Source organism: Haliaeetus albicilla, chromosome 10 (genome assembly GCF_947461875.1).
Source record: "Haliaeetus albicilla chromosome 10, bHalAlb1.1, whole genome shotgun sequence".
Classification (NCBI taxonomy): domain Eukaryota; kingdom Metazoa; phylum Chordata; class Aves; order Accipitriformes; family Accipitridae; genus Haliaeetus; species Haliaeetus albicilla.
The window spans coordinates 20,582,119-20,604,737 of NC_091492.1; the positions used below are offsets into that span (position 1 = coordinate 20,582,119).

Below are 22,619 nucleotides of genomic sequence, written 5' to 3' on the forward strand. Positions count from 1 at the left end.
ACCACACATGGGGTAAGGGTTTAGCTTCAACCTAACAGCTTCCAGCATGTTTTAACCAAATCCTCAAAGCAGTTTCAGTGCCTGTCTAAATGCATAAGCATAACAAGCAAGCATTAGTGATGTTTATCACACTCACGGTGAATTAAAACATGCACAAGGTTTCTTGAGAACATCCACCAGACTTTGCTCCTCTAAGGAACCCACAGGTGCTTAAATATGCTCAGCATTCCAGCTTTCCAGCCTTTTATTTTTTTTGACAGCTGCAATACAATTACTGCTCCAGGTGTATAAAAATTTAAGATTGTTTTTCCTCACATGCAGATAATGTGATTCATATTGTCACAGTTCATTCTGGAAGCACAGTTCTACAGATATGCTAGCTACTACATATAGCCTATGCCCTTCACTCTCACTACACCCACCTCTAAGAATGTCAATAGTCCCGAGTCTCACAATACCAAAAGGGTTTAAAAATACCTCTCAGTCACCATGCCTAGTATCTACCTCAGTGCCCACATATCTTCAACATATATAACAGTGATAACAAAATACAAATTCCCATCAATGTAGATTCCCTCCCTTTGGCATTTTAGCAAATTTATCTGTGTGGTTTTTTTTTTTCTTAGAAAGTATGATTCAGGCACATACATAGACAGTTATCTTTGAGAAAGTTAACACTAGACATTAAAATACTGTAAATTCAGTTGTGGTTTTGTTCCACCTTTTATTTTTAAAACATAAAAATTCTAATATATTGCTGTCTATTAGTTCTGTGTTCCCTTCGGAACACTGTATGCTTCTGTTAAATACAGAATCATGTGTGCAGTTAAACGCAAAGCACCTTCAGAAGCTATTCCTACTGCAGAACAAGAACAGCAGCTCATGCTTTCTGTGTCAGGCCATGAGCAAACACAGGAGGAAGCATCTAAGTTTTTTCTGCTGTGTTACCTCCTCCAGGAGATGAGAAACTACACAATGCAAGCCTTATGCATTCAGACCTGCACAACTGTCTCTGTGCTTTTTTTTTTATTATTATTATAAAGGGCCAAGCCTTTACCATTTAGAAGACTTGGCCATATTATTGTTTCCTTTACAGTGGTACAGCTTATGTTCCCAACATATAACAAACAGATTTGTGCCACCATACTTTCTGTGGGCTAGGCACAGTGTATCAAAATTAGGAACAATTGTTTAATGAACAGTAACCTATATATTCCAGAAAAGTTTGTAAGAAATGAGAGTCTGAAGTTAAGCATCTTACAAGTACAGTATTGAAAAGTGAAATCCACAGATCTCAGTATGAGCTTCAGGGTTTCTGTTCTAGTGAAAAACATTAATCACGTATTTCATTGCTGCCTTACATCCATTAAGTGTAAAGGCCTTTGTCAGGAAAATAGTTCTGAAAAATTGAGGAATATTTCAGATGGCTTGCAGGTCTACAAATATGATCACACTCCTAGGAAGAGAAAGAGGAAAAATTCCTACTCACCAGAATTATTTGTCATGGTGACCAGGAAAGCAAAGTGGAGTAGGCTCCTGCTCCCTCATGGCTTCTTTATGGCATTCCTTTCACTTTGCTGAAGTCACTGCTCAGAGGAAGTAGGAGTAGCTTTGGTAAGCAGTTATCCCTGCAGCTGGCTGGCTGACATAATTTAGGACAGGCAGTACATTGATTTTCTACTTCCCTTAATAGGTCACACATACGAAACGGATATACCAATTGATTGTTCATCTAAAGCAGAATTAATTGCACACACATGGTCACACACTACAATGTCTGCCAATGTGATTTGGAATGCAACTAAGAAAACCTCAGTTATGGACATGTGCTATTGCAGAACAACACACAACTTGGCTAATCTGGCAGATACTATTTAGACCTCTAATCGAATGAGTATAAGGCCGCATTTTTGATCTTATAATGCATATTACATATCTCCTAAAGATTTGCAAGTTTTTTAGACTACAGCTCTCTTTCTTTTGTTTCTTTTCCAATTAACCTGAATATGTACATTTTCTAATTTCCAGTTACACCTTTCCAGACTTCGGTCACTGTTTGGCAAATGTCTCTTCAGAAATGCAGCATCTCAGACTCTAGCAGAATGTCAGTGCAAAAACACTGTCACTTTAATTCACTGACCATTTCAGTTTAATACTAGCCACAACTTACACAAGTCTGCAAGCAGCTAAACTGTTTCCTTCTCCCTATTAAGTGTACAAATATACATATGTAGCTTGACTTGGGATTTCTTTTTGTGCACTCTGAAGATTATTTCCCATTTTACAGTGACAAGACCAAAGCCTAGAAGTAGATGAGTTTAACTCACTTTTATCTAATGCTAGCGTAAGGTTTAGTTTTTTTTAGTTTTTCACCCACAGATATGCCATGCAATAGTCAGTAAGTCAACTGTTTTGTAGCTCCATAACACTATTCAAACCCCCCAAATACCAGAGTTTTACTAAAACAGATAATAACAAGTATGTGTATGTATGTATATAAACCCTGTCAGGAAAACCTGCCCTTAAGAAAAGGTTCCTCTCTACCTCCCCAACTATATATTTTGAAAACAAAACTAATAAGATTTCAAGTACATTTCAGAACAGACAGTTTGCTCTCTGAGCACAATAAAAAAATCCCTCTGCCATACAAAAAAAATACTATGTAAAGTTTAATACAATTTAGGAATATGAGTAAGAGGAAAGTATTTTACAATAGCTTAAAATCCATGGCAATCTCTCCTGTCTTTGTGTCGAAATTTATAGCATACGAGACAGCACTAGGAGGGTCTGACAGAATTTCTGATTCAATAACAGAACTGAAGAAATAGACAGCTTGCTTGCAGTGGGGATTCCATTCACAGTTTCCCTATAGGAGAGAGTTAAAAGTGAAAGCAGTCAGAACTCTATGATATTATTACTAGACAGTAATAATACAGTAAGAGTTCTTGTTCCCAGTTCCGATACAATGATCGGATAGTTATCGCTTTCATTGCCATCCATTCATTCCATTGCAGGAATACATAACTTCAAAATACCATATGCTACACTGCACAGTGACACCGTAGAGGAAAAAAATGGATTTGGTCAAAGAATACTTAGAGTACTGAAAATACTTACTCCTTCCCCTCAAAATTTTTGCATTTGTTAAACTGAGAAAAGGAATTTGTATGAATAAATTCTACTTTGAGCAAGCATCATATTTAAGTTCTGAATGTGGTTCCAAACTATGGAAGCATTTGGATCCAATTCAGAGTCTCCCATTTTAAGGTACATCTCCTGCTCCTCCTAAAACCATGAACAGATGCCTCTAGTAGTTTTGTCTACATAGTATTCAAACAGCGTAACAAAGAGCACTACATAAACCAAGCATGCCCAACAGCGACCCATTTTTCAGCACTGTAATCCTATAGACTTTGACATAATAAATTAGACTGAAGAAATACCTTTTCATTTGAAATTTGCATCAGTCCTGTACTAACAGAGATATCAGCAGCAAGATGATATTCCATCCACAGAACTGCTCCGTGGCTCTTTCCTTTTCTGGGGAGAGGTGGAGGATCAAAACCTGTTACTTTATACAATACCGACGGCTTAAACACTACATCCATTCCTCACATAGTTTAGGTGAGAGCTGTAAAAGCATGAATAACTTGTTTCTTTGAAAAAAAGTTGAAGAGCTGAATGATTTGGTAAATGGGTAGCAACTTTTAAAGTATTTGCAGATATGAAATCTAAAATAGACAAGGAAGAGGAGAATATGTTGTAACTAAATCTGCTCAGAACCACAGTCATTTAACAGGCACTCAGTAACATGGCATAAATTATATGGCATATTTGGAGAGTACTTCCTTCAGAGACCCCAGCTCCTATTGTTTCTGAATTTTGAGGAAATATTTACCACACATACCATCTCACTTCCAAGTGTCTGCTCCACAAGGAGCACAGAGGTCATGCTAGCATGTTGCCTGTAAATACAACAACGGGTGCAAACACACAGAGACCCCATGCAGATGGTTCTGGATTTTGTGAAACCTTGAATTTTGTTTCATAAAGAGAATCATATGATTACAGCACTGTTTGAGTTACATAAGCTCTAGATTGTTAAAAATAACTTTGCCATTTTTTAATTCTTAACAGCATTTCAAGTTTGAACAGAATTAAGTACAATCTGTAGTTAGATTATAGTGAAAAATACCTCAGAAGACATGACAAATATCAAGATGGTCAGAATTATAGTTAAAAGGAAGAATAGCATACACTTTAAAGCTATTAAACAGAATAATTTGGAAAGTTAATAGGAGCTTTTTCTGCAAGAACTCAGCAACAGGGAACAAATGCAAAGATTAAAAACATCCAGACAATCGTTTATTTTCTCTAAACTCTAAATTAATCTATTTAAGTTTTAAATCATGGTAACATCTAGAAAAATGTTATTTTTTAAATACATGGATATTATCTAAGAAATTACCCTTATTGTTATAGCTTATTGTGAATGGCCACAGGAAATTTGTGTCAGAGTAACTTCCACAACTTTAGGTCACATTATTAAATGTCAAGTATGTTCCCACTAGTTAACTGTAATACACAAAGAGCTTGAATATGAGGTAACAAAAATGGATGATGATAAGAGTATTTATTGCAATGAGAAAACTCACCGTAAAAGATTTACAGAACCCTCTGTGCCAAGACCATGTTGTGGTACAGTCTTTCTGAAGTCAAATGTCAAAACTTCCTGAGGGTCAGAGAGTGACTTGCAAGGATATTCCCACAGAGGGTGAGGTTCTGCTTCCCTGGATTCCCTAAAATTCAGAGAATTCTGAAGAAAGAAAGTAATAAAACTACCTGAAAACAATCCAAAGGCACACAGTCCTTGTTTTCAAATTAATTATGTGTCCTGAACCCTGAGTATTTAAGCAATAAAGCTGCAAAAGGACAGGATTGCACTTCTTAGGCACAAGGAAAATATGTACTAGATGCATGAACTAATTGCTATGACTATGGTCCTCAGTAGTGAAACAGGCACTTTCAAAATACAATGCATTTAAATTTTCTTCTACTCTAGAACTGCCTATACTCCTCCACAATGACTATAAAGGCAATCTAAATGGTTAACTCAAATACAGATATCAACCATACAGCTCTAGAAATTGATACAAATAAATCTCACTCTTCATATCTATTTCTCAGAAGTCAAAAAGCCTTTTTCTCTTTCAAAAGTACCTGCAAGGGCAAGTAAGGGCAGCAGGATTTGTCTATGAACAATTCCGAGATGATTTGATTTCAAGATCAGAGTAAAATTTTGAGAACTGTATTTTTCTTTCTGAATGAAGTATTTTCAAAACAGTGTGAAGTACTGAAGAGCTTGACAAATGAGAAGAAACATACAACGCCAAAACCCATACCACAGAAGTTACTGTTTTGCAAGAACAGTATTGCTATTTAGCCACCATATTTATGAAAAATGAGAACAATGGTGTTCTGCCTAATGTATAAATTTTTCTACAGTCACTAAATACTTTTTTTTTAAGCCAAGGTGAGTTTTGTTCTCTTTTGCTGTGACTTACTTTAATCATATCATCCATAGTCTGGACATCAAAACCTTCACAGGTGCCACATGGACTCCGGATTCTCCATAAGTCCTAAAAAAAGAAAACAGGATTTTGTTTGGTTTTATTAAAGTAAAAAGAATAATTTTAGCTGTAGATTAGACCTTTGGTAACAAGCCAGATACAGACTCTTTACTATCTATACATTCCTAAACAATTAGAACTACTGCAAGAATCAGAAGACAGTGTAATTCTGGGAAAATATTTTGCAAGTCAGTTAATTCTTTAGCCACTGTTTTCAACTGCTCTAAAGAATGTGCCACATTTCCTACCATCTCTATGCATAGTTTACTTTAGAGGAGGTATGGATTTGCCAAGGTTAAATCCTTACAGCCCCCCCATTTCCACTACCCAGCACAGGTATGTGCTCCCAGTTGCATTAGACATCTTACAGCCTATTGGACTACCACACTTCCCTTTAGCACTCTAAAGATTAGTTAAAATCATTTTAGGCACTTCATACTATGCCTCTCATTGACTTTAGCAATCCACTGGACAGACAATGATTCAATACAACTTTTGCCTTTCCTTAGACCGCATTAATTATCTCTTAATAGAACAAGAACATTCACTAGCTGTGGATATATACATTTTATTACCTGCCTATTGTTGCACTTAGCAACTTCAAATGTTCCTGCTTTCCAAGATGGCAGCAGGACTACTATAAATTTAAATAAATGCTGTTACAATTTATGCCTGAATACAGCATGGACTAGAATCTCTGAATGGTATGCCTGACAGAACTATCAAATCAGATAGGTAGCATCCTGCTCCCTAAATGCAATTATGGCCTAAACAGGTTTATAACTGAAGTAACGTCATTCAATTCTTTCTCCTGGATCTAGCTTTTGCTAATTGCTTAACTATAATGACATATCCCTATTCTGACAAGACAGAACAGCCTACAGAACCAGTTCTGCAAAATACCTTACAACACGTTTCTTCCTTCTGTCTAACCAAGAACTGGTAAATGCATAGGTTATTTAAAAAACCCCACAGATGCTAGTCTTTGAGTCTAGATTCACCACTGAACAGAGGAAAATGTGAAATTAAAGCAATAGGTTTTGGAAGAGCTTAATGGAACTAAACACAGGTTAAATGTTCTACCAAAATAACTATGTGGAATCATCTCTGAACACAACCCTGTACATAAAAGTGTAAAACAGAGGTTTGGGTGACATGAATGTCACTCTACATTCTGCTACGAGATTGCTAAATAATCTTAAGTCATCACTTGGCAGGCTTCAGTTTCCTCAACCAGGACATGAAAAGAATAATGCTTACTTCCTTACAAAATTCTTTGAGTTCTAGGGAAGCAAATCCTCTAGATAAGAAAGCATGGAATTAAAATTAACTGCTTATTTCAATCTGATTACTGTTGATTAGTCTTAAACATCTGCTTTCTATTACAAGATTCAGATTTACATTATTTACCCAGTATAGATTCAGATTTACATTATTTACTCAGTATAAATTTAAATTCTCTAAATTTTTGCAGAAAGCAAAAAGGTATGTAAAAACATGCAGCATAGTTGATTAGTCCCAGAGGGAAAAAGAACGTACATATTTTCACATGCACAAATCAAAGGCGGAAGTAAGAGAACCAGGTTAAAGAGCATTTGAATAAGGAAACCATTAAGGGCTCAGACACAAAACTCAGACACAAAACTACGCAGCTAGTGAAGCAGAGGGAAGAAAAGAGAGAGAAAAGAGCTGGCATTTTTAACAGATAAACTGAAGGTTATGTTTATGTGAAAATACATTAGATTATAGGCTGTTTTTTAATTTACAGATATGTACAATTTAGTTACGCAATTTCAGACTAAAGAATTCCTTCACTTAAGCTACTGGATAAAAACTTTGCATATTAATTATGAAAGTACTTATTTTATTTCCATTGTTATTGTAGGTGAACTCCACAATCTTTACTGACCAAGTCCTTAATAACTGCAAAGAAGTTTATACCTTTGTACAATTTCTGGAAGATGACTTTTCAAAGTATTTTTAAGATGTGACCCGTATTATGCTCAAATTTAGAACTGTGCACAGCCTCAAGTGGTTAAAAAAAAAAGAACATGCAATTATGAATCCTGCCTAGTCTTATAAAGCATCATTTTAAAACCTGTTATTTTGCAGAATATCTAATTTTATAAATAATCACAATTCTCACATGCTTCAGCAATATCTCTCTAATCTAAAGAACTATTTAAAAACATTCAGCCCTTTCATTTAAAATGGTAAAGTTATTCAAGTTATTTTTCTGACAAAAGATGGCTGAAATAGCAAAACTCCTCTTCAAGATGTCAAATATTCTTTTCTCGGGTGGCAAGTGCAAAACATATTGACATGAACAGTATTAAGATGAGATAAACTTGTCATTAAAAAATCCTGGCAGGGTACTCAATTTTAAGTGAATCTGTGTAATGGATAGCTCTGAACAATCTCACCTGAAATTCCACAATCATCATGTGCAAAGACGCAGATTGAGGTAGGATGGTGACATTGTTGGTAAGGTGACTGGTCACAGCTGTCCTAGCATACCAGAAATACAGGTTATGCCACGGCAACAAACTTGTAGTAAAAAATGGCTCTCCCACAAGAACAGAAATCTTGGCAAAGAAAGAAGGAGATAAAAAGCATTAAAATAAAGAACAACGACTCAATAACACAGGCTGTTTGTATCTTCAGTAGTTGAAGATGCAATATAGCAAGTGAAGTCAGCTAGATAAAAACTTCTGCTGTTCCATAAGGATTTAATTAATGCATACTGCATACACTGCACAACAGACGTATTTTTGTGGTTTTAGTTAGCAAATTTTAAAATCAATTTTCCTGCAACAAAGTTTGAGAAAATATTGCAGTTTTAGGTTGGAAGGCTTTGTAGTAAGAGTCACAGAATTTTGGAGTTTTTAATTTAAGGATGTTAGTACTTCCAAATAGACTGCAATCTTCTGAGTGGCTTGAGAAAGAAGAGCTACAGCCTAGTAGAACATATGGAGTTAAACCAGTTTAACTGCCCTTACAACTGGTATAGATTATATGCAGGAAGGGAAAGTCATACCCTTTCAAAAACGAAGTGAAAACCCTCCCACAGTCTTTACACTAAGCTTCATTTAGTTTCAGTGGGACAAGGTATGAACCATCTACTCATTACACTTTATATGAGCTGGGATATAATGGGATTCATTGTGGTTACAGTAGCACAGTAGGAAAGCAAGATTCATCTTCACTTTCCACTCCCCACTACCCCACTGCAATTCAGTATTGGACAACTGTAACATACCTTTTTGTCTTCCAAATGAGAAGTCGTCAGCAACTCGGGACGTGCTTCTATTATTTTAATTTTATCGTCAAGATGATTTGCTTTAAAAAACTGGGGGGGGGGGGGGGGAGGAAGTAGTATACTGTCTTAGTCAAAAGCTACAGCAGAGACTCAAACCCATACTAAACTAATTATTTTATTAAAATAAACAAAAGAGAAACCAATAGCCCAAAGAGATTTTTGAAAAACTGCCTACCATAACTCACCAGGATGATACAAGTCTATTCTTGAAGGGTGCATGGACTTAGAGCCAACATGTCACACCTAGTGAACTAAAGCGCATGCCCTACGTATTCCTTCAATTAAGTACATAAAAAGGCAGGTAACACAAAAGTTGCCTCACCTTCATTCATGTGTACTTTGAAGCATATGGGAAGGACAGTCAAGAAAGATAAAAATTACTTCAACCATGAATACATTGTATATTTGGCTTCTGTTTGAGACCAGGTTTGCATCCTAATTTGCCTACCATTAATGTTTTTGTACTCCTAAGCCACATGCTGAGATACACCTCTTTCAAATATATAGTGCCAACTAAAACACGACACAGCTGAACGAAGACTTTGGGAAGCTGCTTCCAGTCACTTCTTAGGTATCAGCTGCCTCTCCCAAACAGCCTCCACTCCACCGGCAGGGCCTTCTGTGCTCTACCCTAAGGAAGCAGCTGAAACATCACTTCCAGTTAAGACCCACTGCTTGCTATCTCCTAAGAGCCAAACAGCAGAGCAGGCATTCCCAACTTGTCTCAGCTGGAAGACACAACTGCCAGATGCCACTTCCCAGGTAAGACTGGTGCCAGCTACGGGATGCTCTGACATTCCATTAATCCTCAGAAACAAACAGCTTGGCTTTTATCACCAACGCAATGAGGGCAGCAGAGCAGTAGCTTAAGCAGACAAGCCAACAGGCATCTGCAAGGAGAGATCAAGCACTGGCAACCATAATTCCCGCTACTCAGCTCAACTTCCCCAGTGGCTGATTCAGCTTGTGGCTAAAGCTATGAGATTGGATATATCTCTGACAGGATGTATTCCTCCAAGTATTTGCATACAGCTCCGTACAACTACTTGGAAAAAATCAGAACTCTTCCCCCCAACATATCCCACCTCCCACAGTCTTGTCAAACTGTATGATCAAATACATTCATTAAACTGATTTAACCTCCAAGCAATTGATGCAAGGACAATCAAAGGCATCAGCTCTGGCCTTAGAAACGCCATGAGTTCATTTACTGCTTTAACAGAAAACTGAATACTCACTTTTTCCATGACAGAACAGGCCACAGCAGAGTTTTCTAATGTAAACACCTAAAGAAAATACACAACAGTTAGTCAACTAGCTTTATAATTTTTAGTTGAATATGTACACAAACAATGAAGGAACTATTTTGATGGCCTAGTGAACATAATTCATAAGAACCATGCATCTATTCCACAGCTCACTGTCATGTACCTTTTTAACAACAACAAAAACACCCCCAATAACTACAGGCTAAATAATGCTCTTTTCACAGCCATACGAGAAAAAAAACAACAGAATGCAAATATTTATTTTCCATTTTTAAGATGCACATAGCATATTAACATTTGCTCTAGGCATATATATACTCCTTAACAAATGCAAGCATATTGCCAGTGTGCTTAAATCAACCTCCATTAGTGCTTACTCCTTGTAAGCATTGTTTAACATGATCTGACTGTATCAGCTGGAAAGAGCTCAGATGTACAATGCAGCACATCAGCCTTTTGAACTTAGAAAAAAAAAATTGGGTTTTATTCAAAATCGGTGAATAGTTAGGCAATATGCTGCTACAGGGCTAGGAAAATATTATTGAAGTTTTTGTGTATGCCCTTTCATTTCCTCTCTCCTGGTCATCTGTGACTAGCCACTACTGAAGGCAAAAATACACGGGCCATGGATCACTGGTTTAACTCAGCATGGTTGTTTATTTCTATGAATTGCCAAGCATCTTCCTCAGGATTATATTACATTACACATTCCCAGATATTCAGTCCAACTATAATAGATTTTAGTTTGAAGAGCCCTATAAGAGAACACATCAAGTATATACATAAGTGAGACAGCCAGGTAGCTCTCATTTACACACAGACTCAGTATTCTTACTGCTTCCTATCTTGCTGTTACCGACCTTCCATTTCAGACTAGATAATAAATGCAATTATGGAACTGGAACCATACAAGCAGACAAAAAATCCTGCCACACATTTAGATCGGCAGAAAGAGTATTTCCAAAAGCACCAAGATACAAGATGGCAAACAGGAATCAGTGGGGAATGAGGAACACCACTTTTATTCAAGGCTACACATTGGTAAACATAAAAACTGGTAATGATTATCTCCCTAGACTTCAGCTTGATCGGAGATGAATTTAACCTCCACTTCAACACAATGGGAGGCTTCTTCTCACTTGTCACTGTAGAGGCACTGGAAATAATTAAATAATGGGCTGGAAATGCTGAGCTATATGAGAGAACTAAAAATAGCAAACTAAAATGCAAAGATCAGAAAAACAGGAAGAAGTACTGTACCTGCTTTGCTCCAAGATAGTGAGCCAGCACAGGCAGTAGACTGCCATCACTGATACAGAGGCAAACACTATCTGTTTTCAGAACCTACAGAAATTAAATAGTCATTGTTATTCCTATTCCAGATGAAAAAGTTTTCAAATTCTAGACATTTTGGTGGCATGTTTTCCCACTTCATACACTTCCATATCAAATAAGGGCTGGGAGATACAGTGATTAATATAACCACTTCAAGCAGAACAGAATAGTGTAAGAAACATTCATGTAATCCCCTTGTTTTAGGTCAGAAAAAGTTTGCATAAAAATGTATTGGGTGTCTTTATTCAACTACTAATACTTCGTCTAACAAATACACAGAGCTGCTACAAATTCCTATGCAAAAATGGCTGCTTACAATACCAAAGTTTTCATGACAAAATATAACTTACATCTGCTGATGTAAATAAAATCTACTTTGTCAGCAAAGTCCTTTAGCAAGGGAGAAACAAATTCCATAAATAATTACTGCAGATAAAACAATACACGCATCTATCACAGAAGCAAAAAAAACTACAGGCAACATGCACTCACTTTCATCAAAGACTTGATGTATTGGGATGTTCGGTTCTGATCATTTAATGCCCCAAAGCGCGGTCTATTCCAAAGAAGATGAGCCTGACATCTACAAACAGGACTCTCAACACAAACATCTGCTTTATTCTCCTCTGGTCCTCTGCAGAAAAAATTTCAGTAAATTGTATTGCATCAATAACATGTTTTTGCAAACAGGTACATTTATGCATTTTAGCTAGTATGCACATCAATGTATATGGAGTCCACTGTTATTCAAATTTACTAGTTCTGCAGGGACCTTTTTTTAGCTTTGCATTTCCAAATGAAAAGAAGAGCAAATTTTCACCTTTTTTAAAAAACCAAACAAAGAACCCCCCCCAAACTTTCCCACTGATTGTGATGGTTAGGTATTTTAGGCTTTGACTTTTTAGAAAAAAGTTACTCATTTGGATTCCTAAGTAAAAAAGGCACACAAAATTCAGGCATTAACTTTTAAAGCTGCCATTGATTTTTAAAGATGTTGGCTGCTATTGTAATCACAACCAACATGATTAAGCTCCTTTTAATTTGAGCAAAAGGCATTAATCTCAAAAATACAGTGCTGACTAAGAAAATAGAAAATGAAAAGAAACTGAATGGCAATTATTTCACTCCTTTACTTATACGCCAGCTCAGCTGAGCTATATTTCAGGATTTCCAGGAACCTACCATGAGTGTTTTTTGTTTCTCTGTCACAGAATGCCACCAGGTATAAGGCAGAGCCTGCAGTCCAAACCTCAACTGTGTTTTTATGCATCATGTGTTTTTTTCACCTGTGCATTCCCCATTGTCGTGGTTTAACCCCAGCCAGCAACTAAGCACCACACCGCCGCTCACTCACTCCCCCACACACAGTGGGATGGGGGAGAAAATCGGGAAGAGAAGTAAAGCTCGTGGGTTGAGAAAAGAACTTTTTAACAGAACAGAAAAGAAGAAACTAATAATGATAATGATAACATTAATAAAATGACAACAGTAATAATGAAAGTATTGGAATGTACAAATGATGCGCAGTGCAATTGCTCACCACCCGCCGACCAACACCCAGCTGGTCCCCGAGTGGTGATACCCCCCCCCGCCTTCCCAGTTCCTATACTAGATGTGACGTCACATGGTATGGAATACCCTGTTGGCCACTTTGGGTCAGCTGCCCTGGCTGTGTCCCATCCTAACTTCTTGTGCCCCTCCAGCTTTCTCGCTGGCTGGATATGAGAAGCTGAACAATCCTTGACTTTAGTCTAAACACTACTTAGCAACAACTGAAAACATCAGTGTTATCAACATTCTTCTCATACTGAACTCAAAACATAGTGCTGTACCAGCTACTAGGAAGACAGTAAACTCTATCCCAGCTGAAACCAGGACACCCATGAAGTGGCTTTTAATAATTTTCTAGTCTTTAGGTTCTTATCTTGCTCTTCTACAAAACAACTGCTCTAAGAGCAGCAAATACTTGAGCTTGGATTAAAACATCACCTGTTTTCACACACATGTATTGTTACCTGGCTTTTTGCAGCTTATACCACACGGAGTACTCATCACGACAAGCAGTCAGGTATACCGTCTCACCCTGGAGAACTGGCTCCTCATTTGGAAGAAAATACACACACTGCATCCAGTGATCTCTCCACTGAAAACGGTTGATAAACAAAACCTTTAGAATTAACTCATAAATAGTAAATGGAAAGTAAACAAATAGCAGGAAATCAATTAGTAAAATGGGCACAACTTTGAAGCACTGATGTACAACTAGTTGAAAGAATCTTGTTCACGTCAGCAAGGCTGAATAAGGACTAATATCATATGTTGAATAAATGTACTTTATATAGATTTCTTACAACAGAATAAGCCTGAGACCACTGGCTTGCTGACTAGCTAAGCTTGTATTTTAATCAAATGAAAAACAAATCCAAAATAGACTTTGCATTTATTAATGCAGTGTCACCTCTATAGTTCACTTATGTTAGAAATCTGTACTGAATTGCTGACAGTGACCAGTGGTTGGAGCCTCATGCATCAAATGAGGTCACTCAGTGTCACTCTGATATGACAGCACAACTATTTTGTGTTTCAAAAAGCTATTTTCTGCACTGCAAATATTCAAAGCTGATTGCTCATTCCAAGCTGAATGAATGCCCTAAAGCTTGATAGTTTCAAATTTTATTCTCAAACACAGTAAGTGCAATCATTTTGTAGCTTCCTTTTGACTAAGTTGATCCTACTAGTAAATACATTCATACAAAAACATGTGAATCTGATTTAATAGTGATCTCCTGTTCTTCTAAATATCCAGTACCAACCCAGCATTTTCCCACACCAGCCTTTTTTATGGGAGGATAAATATATTACCATAAACTTAACACTTACTTGAAAATTTAATAGAAGAACTACATGGAAGCAAACCAGAGACTAATATTTTGACCAGGGATAGAGACTAGTTAAGAAAAATATGTGAAAATCTTTGTTTTATTAAAATAAAATGAAATCAAATAAAATTAAATGTCTGGAAGAGAGCTTCAGGTTTTAAGCTTTATATTAAAGCTTAAATGTAAGTTTTACATTAAAGAAAACCTAAAACAGGTGCATACTAAAGATAACATTTCTATGCTTTGCTTGTTTAGCATCTTCCAATACATAAAACATTATCAAAGTTCCTATACAGTTTAAGGGACAGCTGCTTAAAACACCCAGTATGGCCTTTACTCAAGATAATTACTGGTAGTCATCTGATGATAGTATCTGAAGGCTCAGTATTTTACCTGGAAAGCAGAAGTGGATTTTACCCAGTATGGAGCCATTGTGCAATTTATCTTCCCAGAGGGGTCCATGTCAATATCCCACCAGGAAAGTATGATTTGTGCCTTGCCAGATTTTACAGGCTCCAGCTGCACTCTATAGTAGGTAGAAGCACTCCTTACTGGCTTACTGAAATCCACACTGCAGAGGATCAAAATTGTAAAAAGAAATAGTTCAGCATTCTGCAGAAATTCTCACCAGCTTCCTAAGCTGACTACACAACTTATATAAAAGGCTTAACAGGAAAATTTTGTTTTGAACAAAACAATGCCTACCTTACCTGAACATTGTCACCACGTCACTAAGGATAGTGAAGTCATTCGATGGCATCTGGTTCAGCTGGATATCACAAACAGAAGGAACACCTGGACAGTTCTCCATTTCTGAAGGGGAGACAATAATTTTTTCACCATCCTCTGCTTCGACATGAACAGGCAACAGTTTGTTCCAGGACCACATTCTTTTGGATTCCACTAATTGGATGTACACTGTTGCCCTGTGAGGCACTGCCTCACATCCTTCCTGAGTGTTCAAAACAAAGGGTAAATGCATTCAACAAATTTGACATATTAATATGCATGAGAATTAAATAAATTGAAAAAACAAAAGTTGGACTGGGAGCTTTGAAATCTTAAACACAAATTATTTCAGAGACTTCTGTAACATCAAAGCACTTTCACTTTGTCTCTATCTGTAAAATATGATACATGTATCTATCCTGTTCAGTGTGGTTCAGCAAGGCCAGATTACTTTATTAACCATGCAACAGCATCATTTTACTAGCCTCAGTTAAACATGTATTTCCATTCTCCTTCTGAGATGAGATCTATCTTGAGCTTCTCAAGGCAGATAACTACTAAGCTATCAACATCAAAACAACTTTGTGATTGCAATGAGTAAATAAGAAAAATAATGGCTCAAATATTTATTTAATAACAACTCTGTATCCATGTTTAAAGGGTTGAAAACACCTAAGTTGGTCTAAAAAAGCACTGTGAACTAAGAGCTAACTGTGAAGTCCAAGAACAATGCTTTTACAAAAAAGACTAATTACAATTTAGAGTTGAAAGCAGTAAAAAGTTATAGAGTACTACTGTTTATATATGTAAAACTGGTGAAATGAAACTTAGAAACCTAAATAAAGTTTTGCCATCCACATTTTGATTAAAGGGAAAAATTAGAAAGGGTAAAAGAGAAAGCCCTAAAATTATACCCAGAGATTATGTGTCAAAAAAAACCAGTGGATATTAATTTGATTACAGTGTTTACGGTATTTCCACAATGTTGTGGTTTAGCCCCAGCCAGCAACTAAGCACCACACAGCTGCTCGCGCACTTCTCCTCACCCAGTGGGATGGGGAAGAGAGTTGGAAAAAAAAATGTAAAACTTGTGGTTTGAGGTAAGAACAGTTTAATAGAACAGAAAAGAAGAAACTAATAATGATAAGGATAACAATAACAAAATGACAATAATAATAAAAGAATTGGAATATACATAACAAGTGATGCACAGTGCAACTGCTCACCACTCACTGACCGATGCCCAGCTAGTTCCCGAGCAGCGATCCCCTCCTCAGCCCAACTCCCCCCAATTTATATACTGCGCGTAAGATCACATGGTATGGAATACCCTGTTGGAGAGTTTGGGTCAGCTGCCCTGGCTGTGTCCCCTCTCAACTTCTTGTGCCCCTCCAGCCTTCTTGCTGGCTGGGCATGAGAAACTGAAAAATCCTTGACTTAATATAAACATTACTTGGCAACAACTGACAACATCAGTGTGTTCTCAACATTCTTCTCATACTGAACCCAAACATAACACTATACCAGCTATTAGAAAGAAAATTAACTCTATGCCAGCTGAAGCCAGGACACACAGGCAAAAAACATGCAGAGTAAAAAAAAACCCAAACAATCAGTGACTGGGAGGTGAAGCCCCTCAAATTTAGGAGAAGAAAAGAAATTCATTTTTTAAAACATCTTGGGAATTATTTGTCATTGGAACAGACTACTAAGAAAAGCTCCAAATCAGAACTGGATGCCTTTCTGAAAGACATTTGTTAACCAGCAAGTTACTGGTTTTAATACAAAGAAACTAAGTGTAATTTCAGAGCCTGTGATTTATAATACGTACTCCAACAGCTTTATTCTAGGAATGAATCAAGTAAATTATTCACTGAATAAGAAATTAGCACAGCTGATGATGTATTTATAAATTATATAGAAGCCTAAATCAAGTATAATCGCTATGCCACTCCAAAAATGACAAAAGAGTTTCTCTAGGGATAAATCTGACACACTACCAATTCCTGTTTTGTTACCTGTACAAGGTATTTATGTGCATGCTCGTAGGTTGGTAAAGCTCCTTCTCCTATCAGCTCTGTATCAAATAATTCTGTTACCAGGATGTTTGCACGACACTGCATATCTCCATCTAAAAGACACAATTTAATATTGTAAAATTAAGACTTTATGTAAGTTTTTCAAAAAGATGCTACACTGAAAACACAAGTCATTCAAAAACTTACTCCTGTTAGAAAACCTGCTGAAGACTGCAGATTATTTTCCTTCAGAAGTTTACTATGAAATACAAATGACTACTGAAATACTATTACAACACTTCCTTTTGAAGTAAATTTCCAGTGTTACTCTCTAGAGAGTAAAGAGTTTGCTTGTTTTAATTAAAAACATTTGGCAAGTAAGAAAAAGACATATTCCTTCATGGTTTTGAGGTACTTGCTAATTTTTTTTAACCCTAGCCTATTTTTCTCACCTGGCCCAACTGTGACTTCAGTGGAGTGCTTGTTGATTACCTTGATCTTGTCACGAAAACCATTTTTCTCTACTATCTTCACAGCAGCATTAGCCATGGGCTTGAAAACCTGTAAATAGCAAGAGTGTAACAAACTAGTAAGCTAACATTAGCTTTCAGAAATGAAAGGACACCAACACAAAACGCAGCATATCTAGTCCTGCAAAAATTTTAACATCTTCTGTATCTTTTCCTATGTTTGAAATTCATTACCATGAAACAAGACATCAAGCCTCACTTCAAAAGTTCATAGAGCTCCAATGTCACTGTTACAATCAGCTGTCTCCAAAAGCTTCTCCAATTTAACTTGTGAAAGACAAGAATACCCATTAAGAATGTTTTAGCGTTTACATTAAACAAATTTGTTATTTTAAAAAATAAAGACATATATGCATCAAGAGAGGCCCCAAGAGACTTATATGTGCTCAAGCTATAAAATAAATAAATACATAAAATAAAAGAACCCCAAACAACCAGCACTGACATGGTCACTTAAGCATGCCAAAAATCTGCTTTCATTAACAGCGTAACCGTGAAGAGAATTTTTATTTAATTTAGAACGAAGTAGAGAAAATATCTAGCTTGAAAATAGCAGAACAATGAAGAATGTGGTGAAAGGGCTTAACATCCAAATCCAGTTTTTAAACTCAAAAATTTTAAATATTCTACTCAGCCACACAGCCTGACTACTTAAGAAAAGAAATTTGTGGCCACTCTGAAACCTAGCCTAAGTTCCAAAACTGGAATAATGTATTGCTATTAGAATGCCAATACAGTAGCTCTCAAGACTTTTCAGATTAGGCTTTTATTTTCCATCATGGGCCTCCCTTCCTCCCACAAGCTAGTGATCCTCCTCTGCCAGAGTGGTCAATAAACTACTAAGCAGAAGACAAAAGACCCCTCCTACCACATCACTTCTGACACTGCCTCTTCCCTACGACTGGCTGTGAACAAATTTATTCTGGAGCTTATTGCTTCCTGTGCCTATATGAAAGATGACTGTCCCTGATAAAATCCTAGATTAAAAAAAAAGGTAAATTTTTACTTGGATAAAAATCACAGTGCACCCTTTCAACTATGACCTACAGACAAATGAATCTTCTCTTTGTTTTTTCAAATGTGTAAAAAAAAAAAAAAAAATTTAACCGGCCAAAATGTTCCCGTTATCCTTAAGATAAGTAATGATGGCTAATGACCATCAGGATGTTTCTTTTAACGGCCAATACAACAGGAGATGCTCTAGTTAATCACAAAGAAATGGAAAAATAAGTTTGAGACAGTCTCTTCATTAAGATGGGGTCCATGTTACGATTAAGTGGGTCTGAGAACCCATCTCCAAGAGCTGAAACTTATGAAGATCAAATGTAGTTTGAGAATACTCACATTTTTCAAAAACATTAATCAAGTTTTCCATATTACACTTGAGTTTTGATAAGTAGAGAAGACAGAACACTATAAAACTCAACTTAATAATGTTCATCTGTACATTTGCAGAAGCTATCCCAAGAATGAAAAATATATTGTCTTTTCAACCATACTCTTGTAAGATCTAAGTCTTTTTCACACACATAAAAGCATCAAACTCGCACTTCAAAAGCCACAATACAAAATAGCAAATGCACCCACAGCACTGATCATTCAGACAGAACAACTGTGCTAAAGCTCTAAAAAGAGGTTATGAACATGCATGCAAAAGTATGTGCAACCAGTAACAAATGCTTACCTCAACTGCATAGCAGAAATCTGCACCTGCTGAAGCTGCCATCATAGACAGGAGCCCTGTGCCAGTCCCTATGTCTAGAACAATTGCTTTCTCACCTCTTTCTTTTACTCTGTTCACTGCAGCACGAATACCTTGATAATACTTTGTATTCTGTGGAGGAAGGGGGGAAGAGATCAGCAACCTTTTATCTATTTATACTTGTAACTTTTGTGGAGAAATCTTGTATTCTCAGATTATGAGATTATAATCAGGAGAAAGCCTACAGGCATTCTTTATGCTATAGTCATACCAAAGCCATTTTCAGCAAAAGCAAGTGTTTTTGGAGGGATCAGTCCACTTAAAGCATGTCAATTTTTATCACGCTATTCACTCATCATTGATCAATCAGCTACTTGCAGTGCATACATAATTTACAAATGCAAAACATTTTCTAGATATAAAAATAATAGTAAGATCCATGTGAGATATTACTGGTTTTCTCATTATTTTTCCCCTGCAGCAGCACTCAAATAGTCACACAGTGCTTATGACAGCAAAAGAGCTGCAGTATCTTGGATTTAGATTCCCCTCTCTATGTATTGGAAAACATTAAATACCAGCTTTTGGTTAAGTGCCATTAAGTAGGGCTACATGCATACCAGCAATAACAACAGGGAAAAAAACAAATCCTGCCATCTGTCAGCTACAGTATATTTATTGAAATATATGCTTATATTTACTCCATAACAGTCTATTGTAAGACACTCCTTTCCAAATGATTTATCAAACCTTTCCAAATAATACGCTATCTTTGGACCTTATAAATTTGGAAGGTCTGCTGGATCCCTCTCCAAACCATTCTAGTTAACACTTTTGATACATAATTCCAGTAGAGTTGTTTTAATTACTTAGACACAACTTGCTGTCTCTACATGGCTTATTAAATGCCTGATCTCTCTGGCATGTTTCAACTCAGTATGAATTCAAGACTCGTAGTATAGACACCATAAAAGTCTTTAAAAAGGTTATTGACTAAATGGTTGACTAAATGGCTAGAGCAGAAAGAACATTTAAACCATTCACTCCAAACTTTATCATGCTTGTACATATGGTACCACGATTTTCTCAATCCTAAGCAGTAAATAAGAGCTAAAAATACCACAAAATAACAAAGATAGACTTTACTTACATTCCTATAAGAACTAAGAAGCCTAGATTCACATTTACAGCCTTTGAAATTTCATCTAATGAGCTCTCTGTCAAAATTGTCAAACATAGAACAGCAAAAATCAGCTATTGATGTAAATATCATGTTCTGCCGTAAACAACAGAACACTATAATCAGATGTTGGTCTAAGAACAGGTCTGGTATCTTAAAGGGTACAAATTTGATCATTTCATCTTTCAGAGAAACCTGTATAATCTTGCAGTGACATCTATTCAAGAGATAGGAAATACGTATTTTCTCACTATTCAAAAGTTTTTTTGCTCCTATACTTACTCTGTCTTTATCATGAAGCATATCTGCATAGCGTGACCTACAAAAAAAAAAAATTCAAGTCAAATGCACTACCTACTGCAAAGCACAACAAAACTGTTAGATCTTATACAGCCTCCTTCGTTTTCTCTTATTAAGGCACCTGGTCCCCATGGCCCATAAATGCACAGAAAACTGACACACTCTGAGGATCTGAACTGTTTCCCAAATTTAAGGAATAACATCATTTCAGTGATATGGTCATCAGCATATAAATGAACTCATTAACTGCTGGCATATATCCTCTCTTCAGCAATGGACTCAATACATGAACCTATGGACAAAGAGCTGTGAAATAACAGCTGGGACAGATGGAGGTTCATTCAGAGCAATACATAGCAATGAAAGACAGCCTAATAATGGTCTATCATTTGCTACCAAGACTTAAATTTCTTTGGTTCCCATTTCTTCATGGGTCGCACTACTTAAAAATAGCCCAAAATCTAATTTTCCCAATTTCTCTGGGTGTTACATTAAGCTCTGAAAAAGTCACTACAGGAACAGAAAACTGGCAATTATTTGTTGTACTTAGGATTTAAAAGAAATTTAGTCAATGCATTTTGCCACAACTCACTCACTGTCAGCATTAAGAGAACCACCTTGGAAAACATTTTAAAAAATTGAGAAGGAAACTACTTGGAGAGTACTTTACAAAATTCTACATTTACAGTTCTGCCCTGTACAACACAGGGCACTGTAACATTTAGACTGTCCTACAGTCTGTTCAGCTTGTGCCCTTGGAGCTTCTACAGAGACAAACCCCAAAACTGTCATAAAAACAAGTTGGGTTTGCTCTTTTTCGTACATTTAGTGGAACAACAAGCTATTTTTTCCAGCATACCTTGCGATTTCCTGATGGTAGTCATAGTTCTCATCCTCTTCTAACCACTCCATTGCACCAGTGGTTGGATTAGCTCTTCCACAAAAGGTCTTCATAATCAATCTCAATTTGTGTTATTTATGTATTACGTGTGGTCTTGCTGCTTTGGCTTCAGTGTAATACCCAAAATACTGGCTGTGGGAAAAAAAAACAAACACAAAACTTCAAGTGAAAACAACAGACACCACTTCATCTAGGGCAAACCTGTCACCCAGCCCTGTTCAGGAACTCAGCCCAGAAAAAAACGCCACCAGTCAATTCTCAAGGAAAAACATCTGTCCCCAAGGCGACGCACGTCGGGGCGGGGGAGGCCAACCGCCCTCTCTAGGGTGTCAGGAGGGACCCGCAAACTCTGGGCGGCGGCAGAGCCGAGGGGACCGGCGGCCGCAGTGCCCTCCCCGCCGGGACCCCGGGCCGCGGAGGGGAGGCCCAGGCCGGAGCCCAGCACCTGCTCCACGCTCCCCGCGCCCGGGCAGCGGCAGCTCTGCCGGGGCCGGGCGTCACCTCGGGACGGGCCCGGCCGCGAGCAGAGCAGCCTAGGCCCGGACCATCCCCCGCCTCAGGAGGCAGCTGCGAAGGGAGACGGCGAGTGCGTTCTCCGCTCTCCCCCGCCCGAAACCGGCGCCGCCGCCTCACCTCCCCCTCGGGGCCCCTCGCCGGCGCGGCCGCCGCCGCCGCCTCACCTCCCCCCCGGGGCCCCTCGCCGGCGCGGCCGCCGCCGCCGCCTCACCTCCCCCCCGGGGCCCCTCGCCGGCGCGGCCGCCGCCGCCTGCCCCCTCAGCCCGCCGACCGCCACCTGCCCGGCATGCACCGCGCGGCGGCAGGGCGGGG

General features: G+C 37.7%; 1 protein-coding gene across 2 annotated transcripts; it reads right to left on the bottom strand.

Annotated features, from left to right (window-relative positions):
* Positions 1–226: 226 nt before the first annotated feature.
* On the bottom strand, positions 227–22,586 carry PRMT7 (protein arginine methyltransferase 7). Of its 2 annotated transcripts, XM_069793716.1 has the most exons (19): positions 22,519–22,583; positions 21,750–21,923; positions 20,873–20,909; positions 19,393–19,542; positions 17,631–17,739; positions 17,179–17,291; positions 15,142–15,383; positions 14,825–15,002; positions 13,568–13,695; positions 12,045–12,186; positions 11,478–11,561; positions 10,188–10,235; positions 8,890–8,979; positions 8,054–8,215; positions 5,565–5,639; positions 4,656–4,816; positions 3,444–3,540; positions 2,712–2,866; positions 227–1,586 (listed from the first exon to the last, which is right to left on the bottom strand). In XM_069793716.1, the coding sequence occupies exons 2-19, from the start codon at positions 21,842–21,844 to the stop codon at positions 1,556–1,558; spliced, it is 2,097 nt and encodes a 698-aa protein (XP_069649817.1). In that variant the 5' UTR covers positions 21,845–21,923; positions 22,519–22,583; the 3' UTR covers positions 227–1,555. The 2 variants fall into 2 exon arrangements, 1 of the variants encoding a protein (XP_069649817.1); XR_011326545.1 differs by lacking the exon at positions 227–1,586 and having other exon boundaries at positions 2,741–2,866; positions 4,656–4,799; positions 22,519–22,586.
* Between the last annotated feature and the right edge of the window lie 33 nt (positions 22,587–22,619).

Excerpts from the sequence above, each read along its gene's own strand:
- PRMT7 (XM_069793716.1), bottom strand. The coding sequence starts at position 21,844 with ATGAAGACCTTTTGTGGAAGAGCTAATCCAACCACTGGTGCAATGGAG. Across the intron at positions 15,384-17,178 it reads CACATAAATACCTTGTACAG|GAAGGATGTGAGGCAGTGCC; the intron begins GTAACAAAACAG and ends TTGAACACTCAG. Across the intron at positions 11,562-12,044 it reads ACATCAAGTCTTTGATGAAA|GTTCTGAAAACAGATAGTGT; the intron begins GTGAGTGCATGT and ends TAATTTCTGTAG.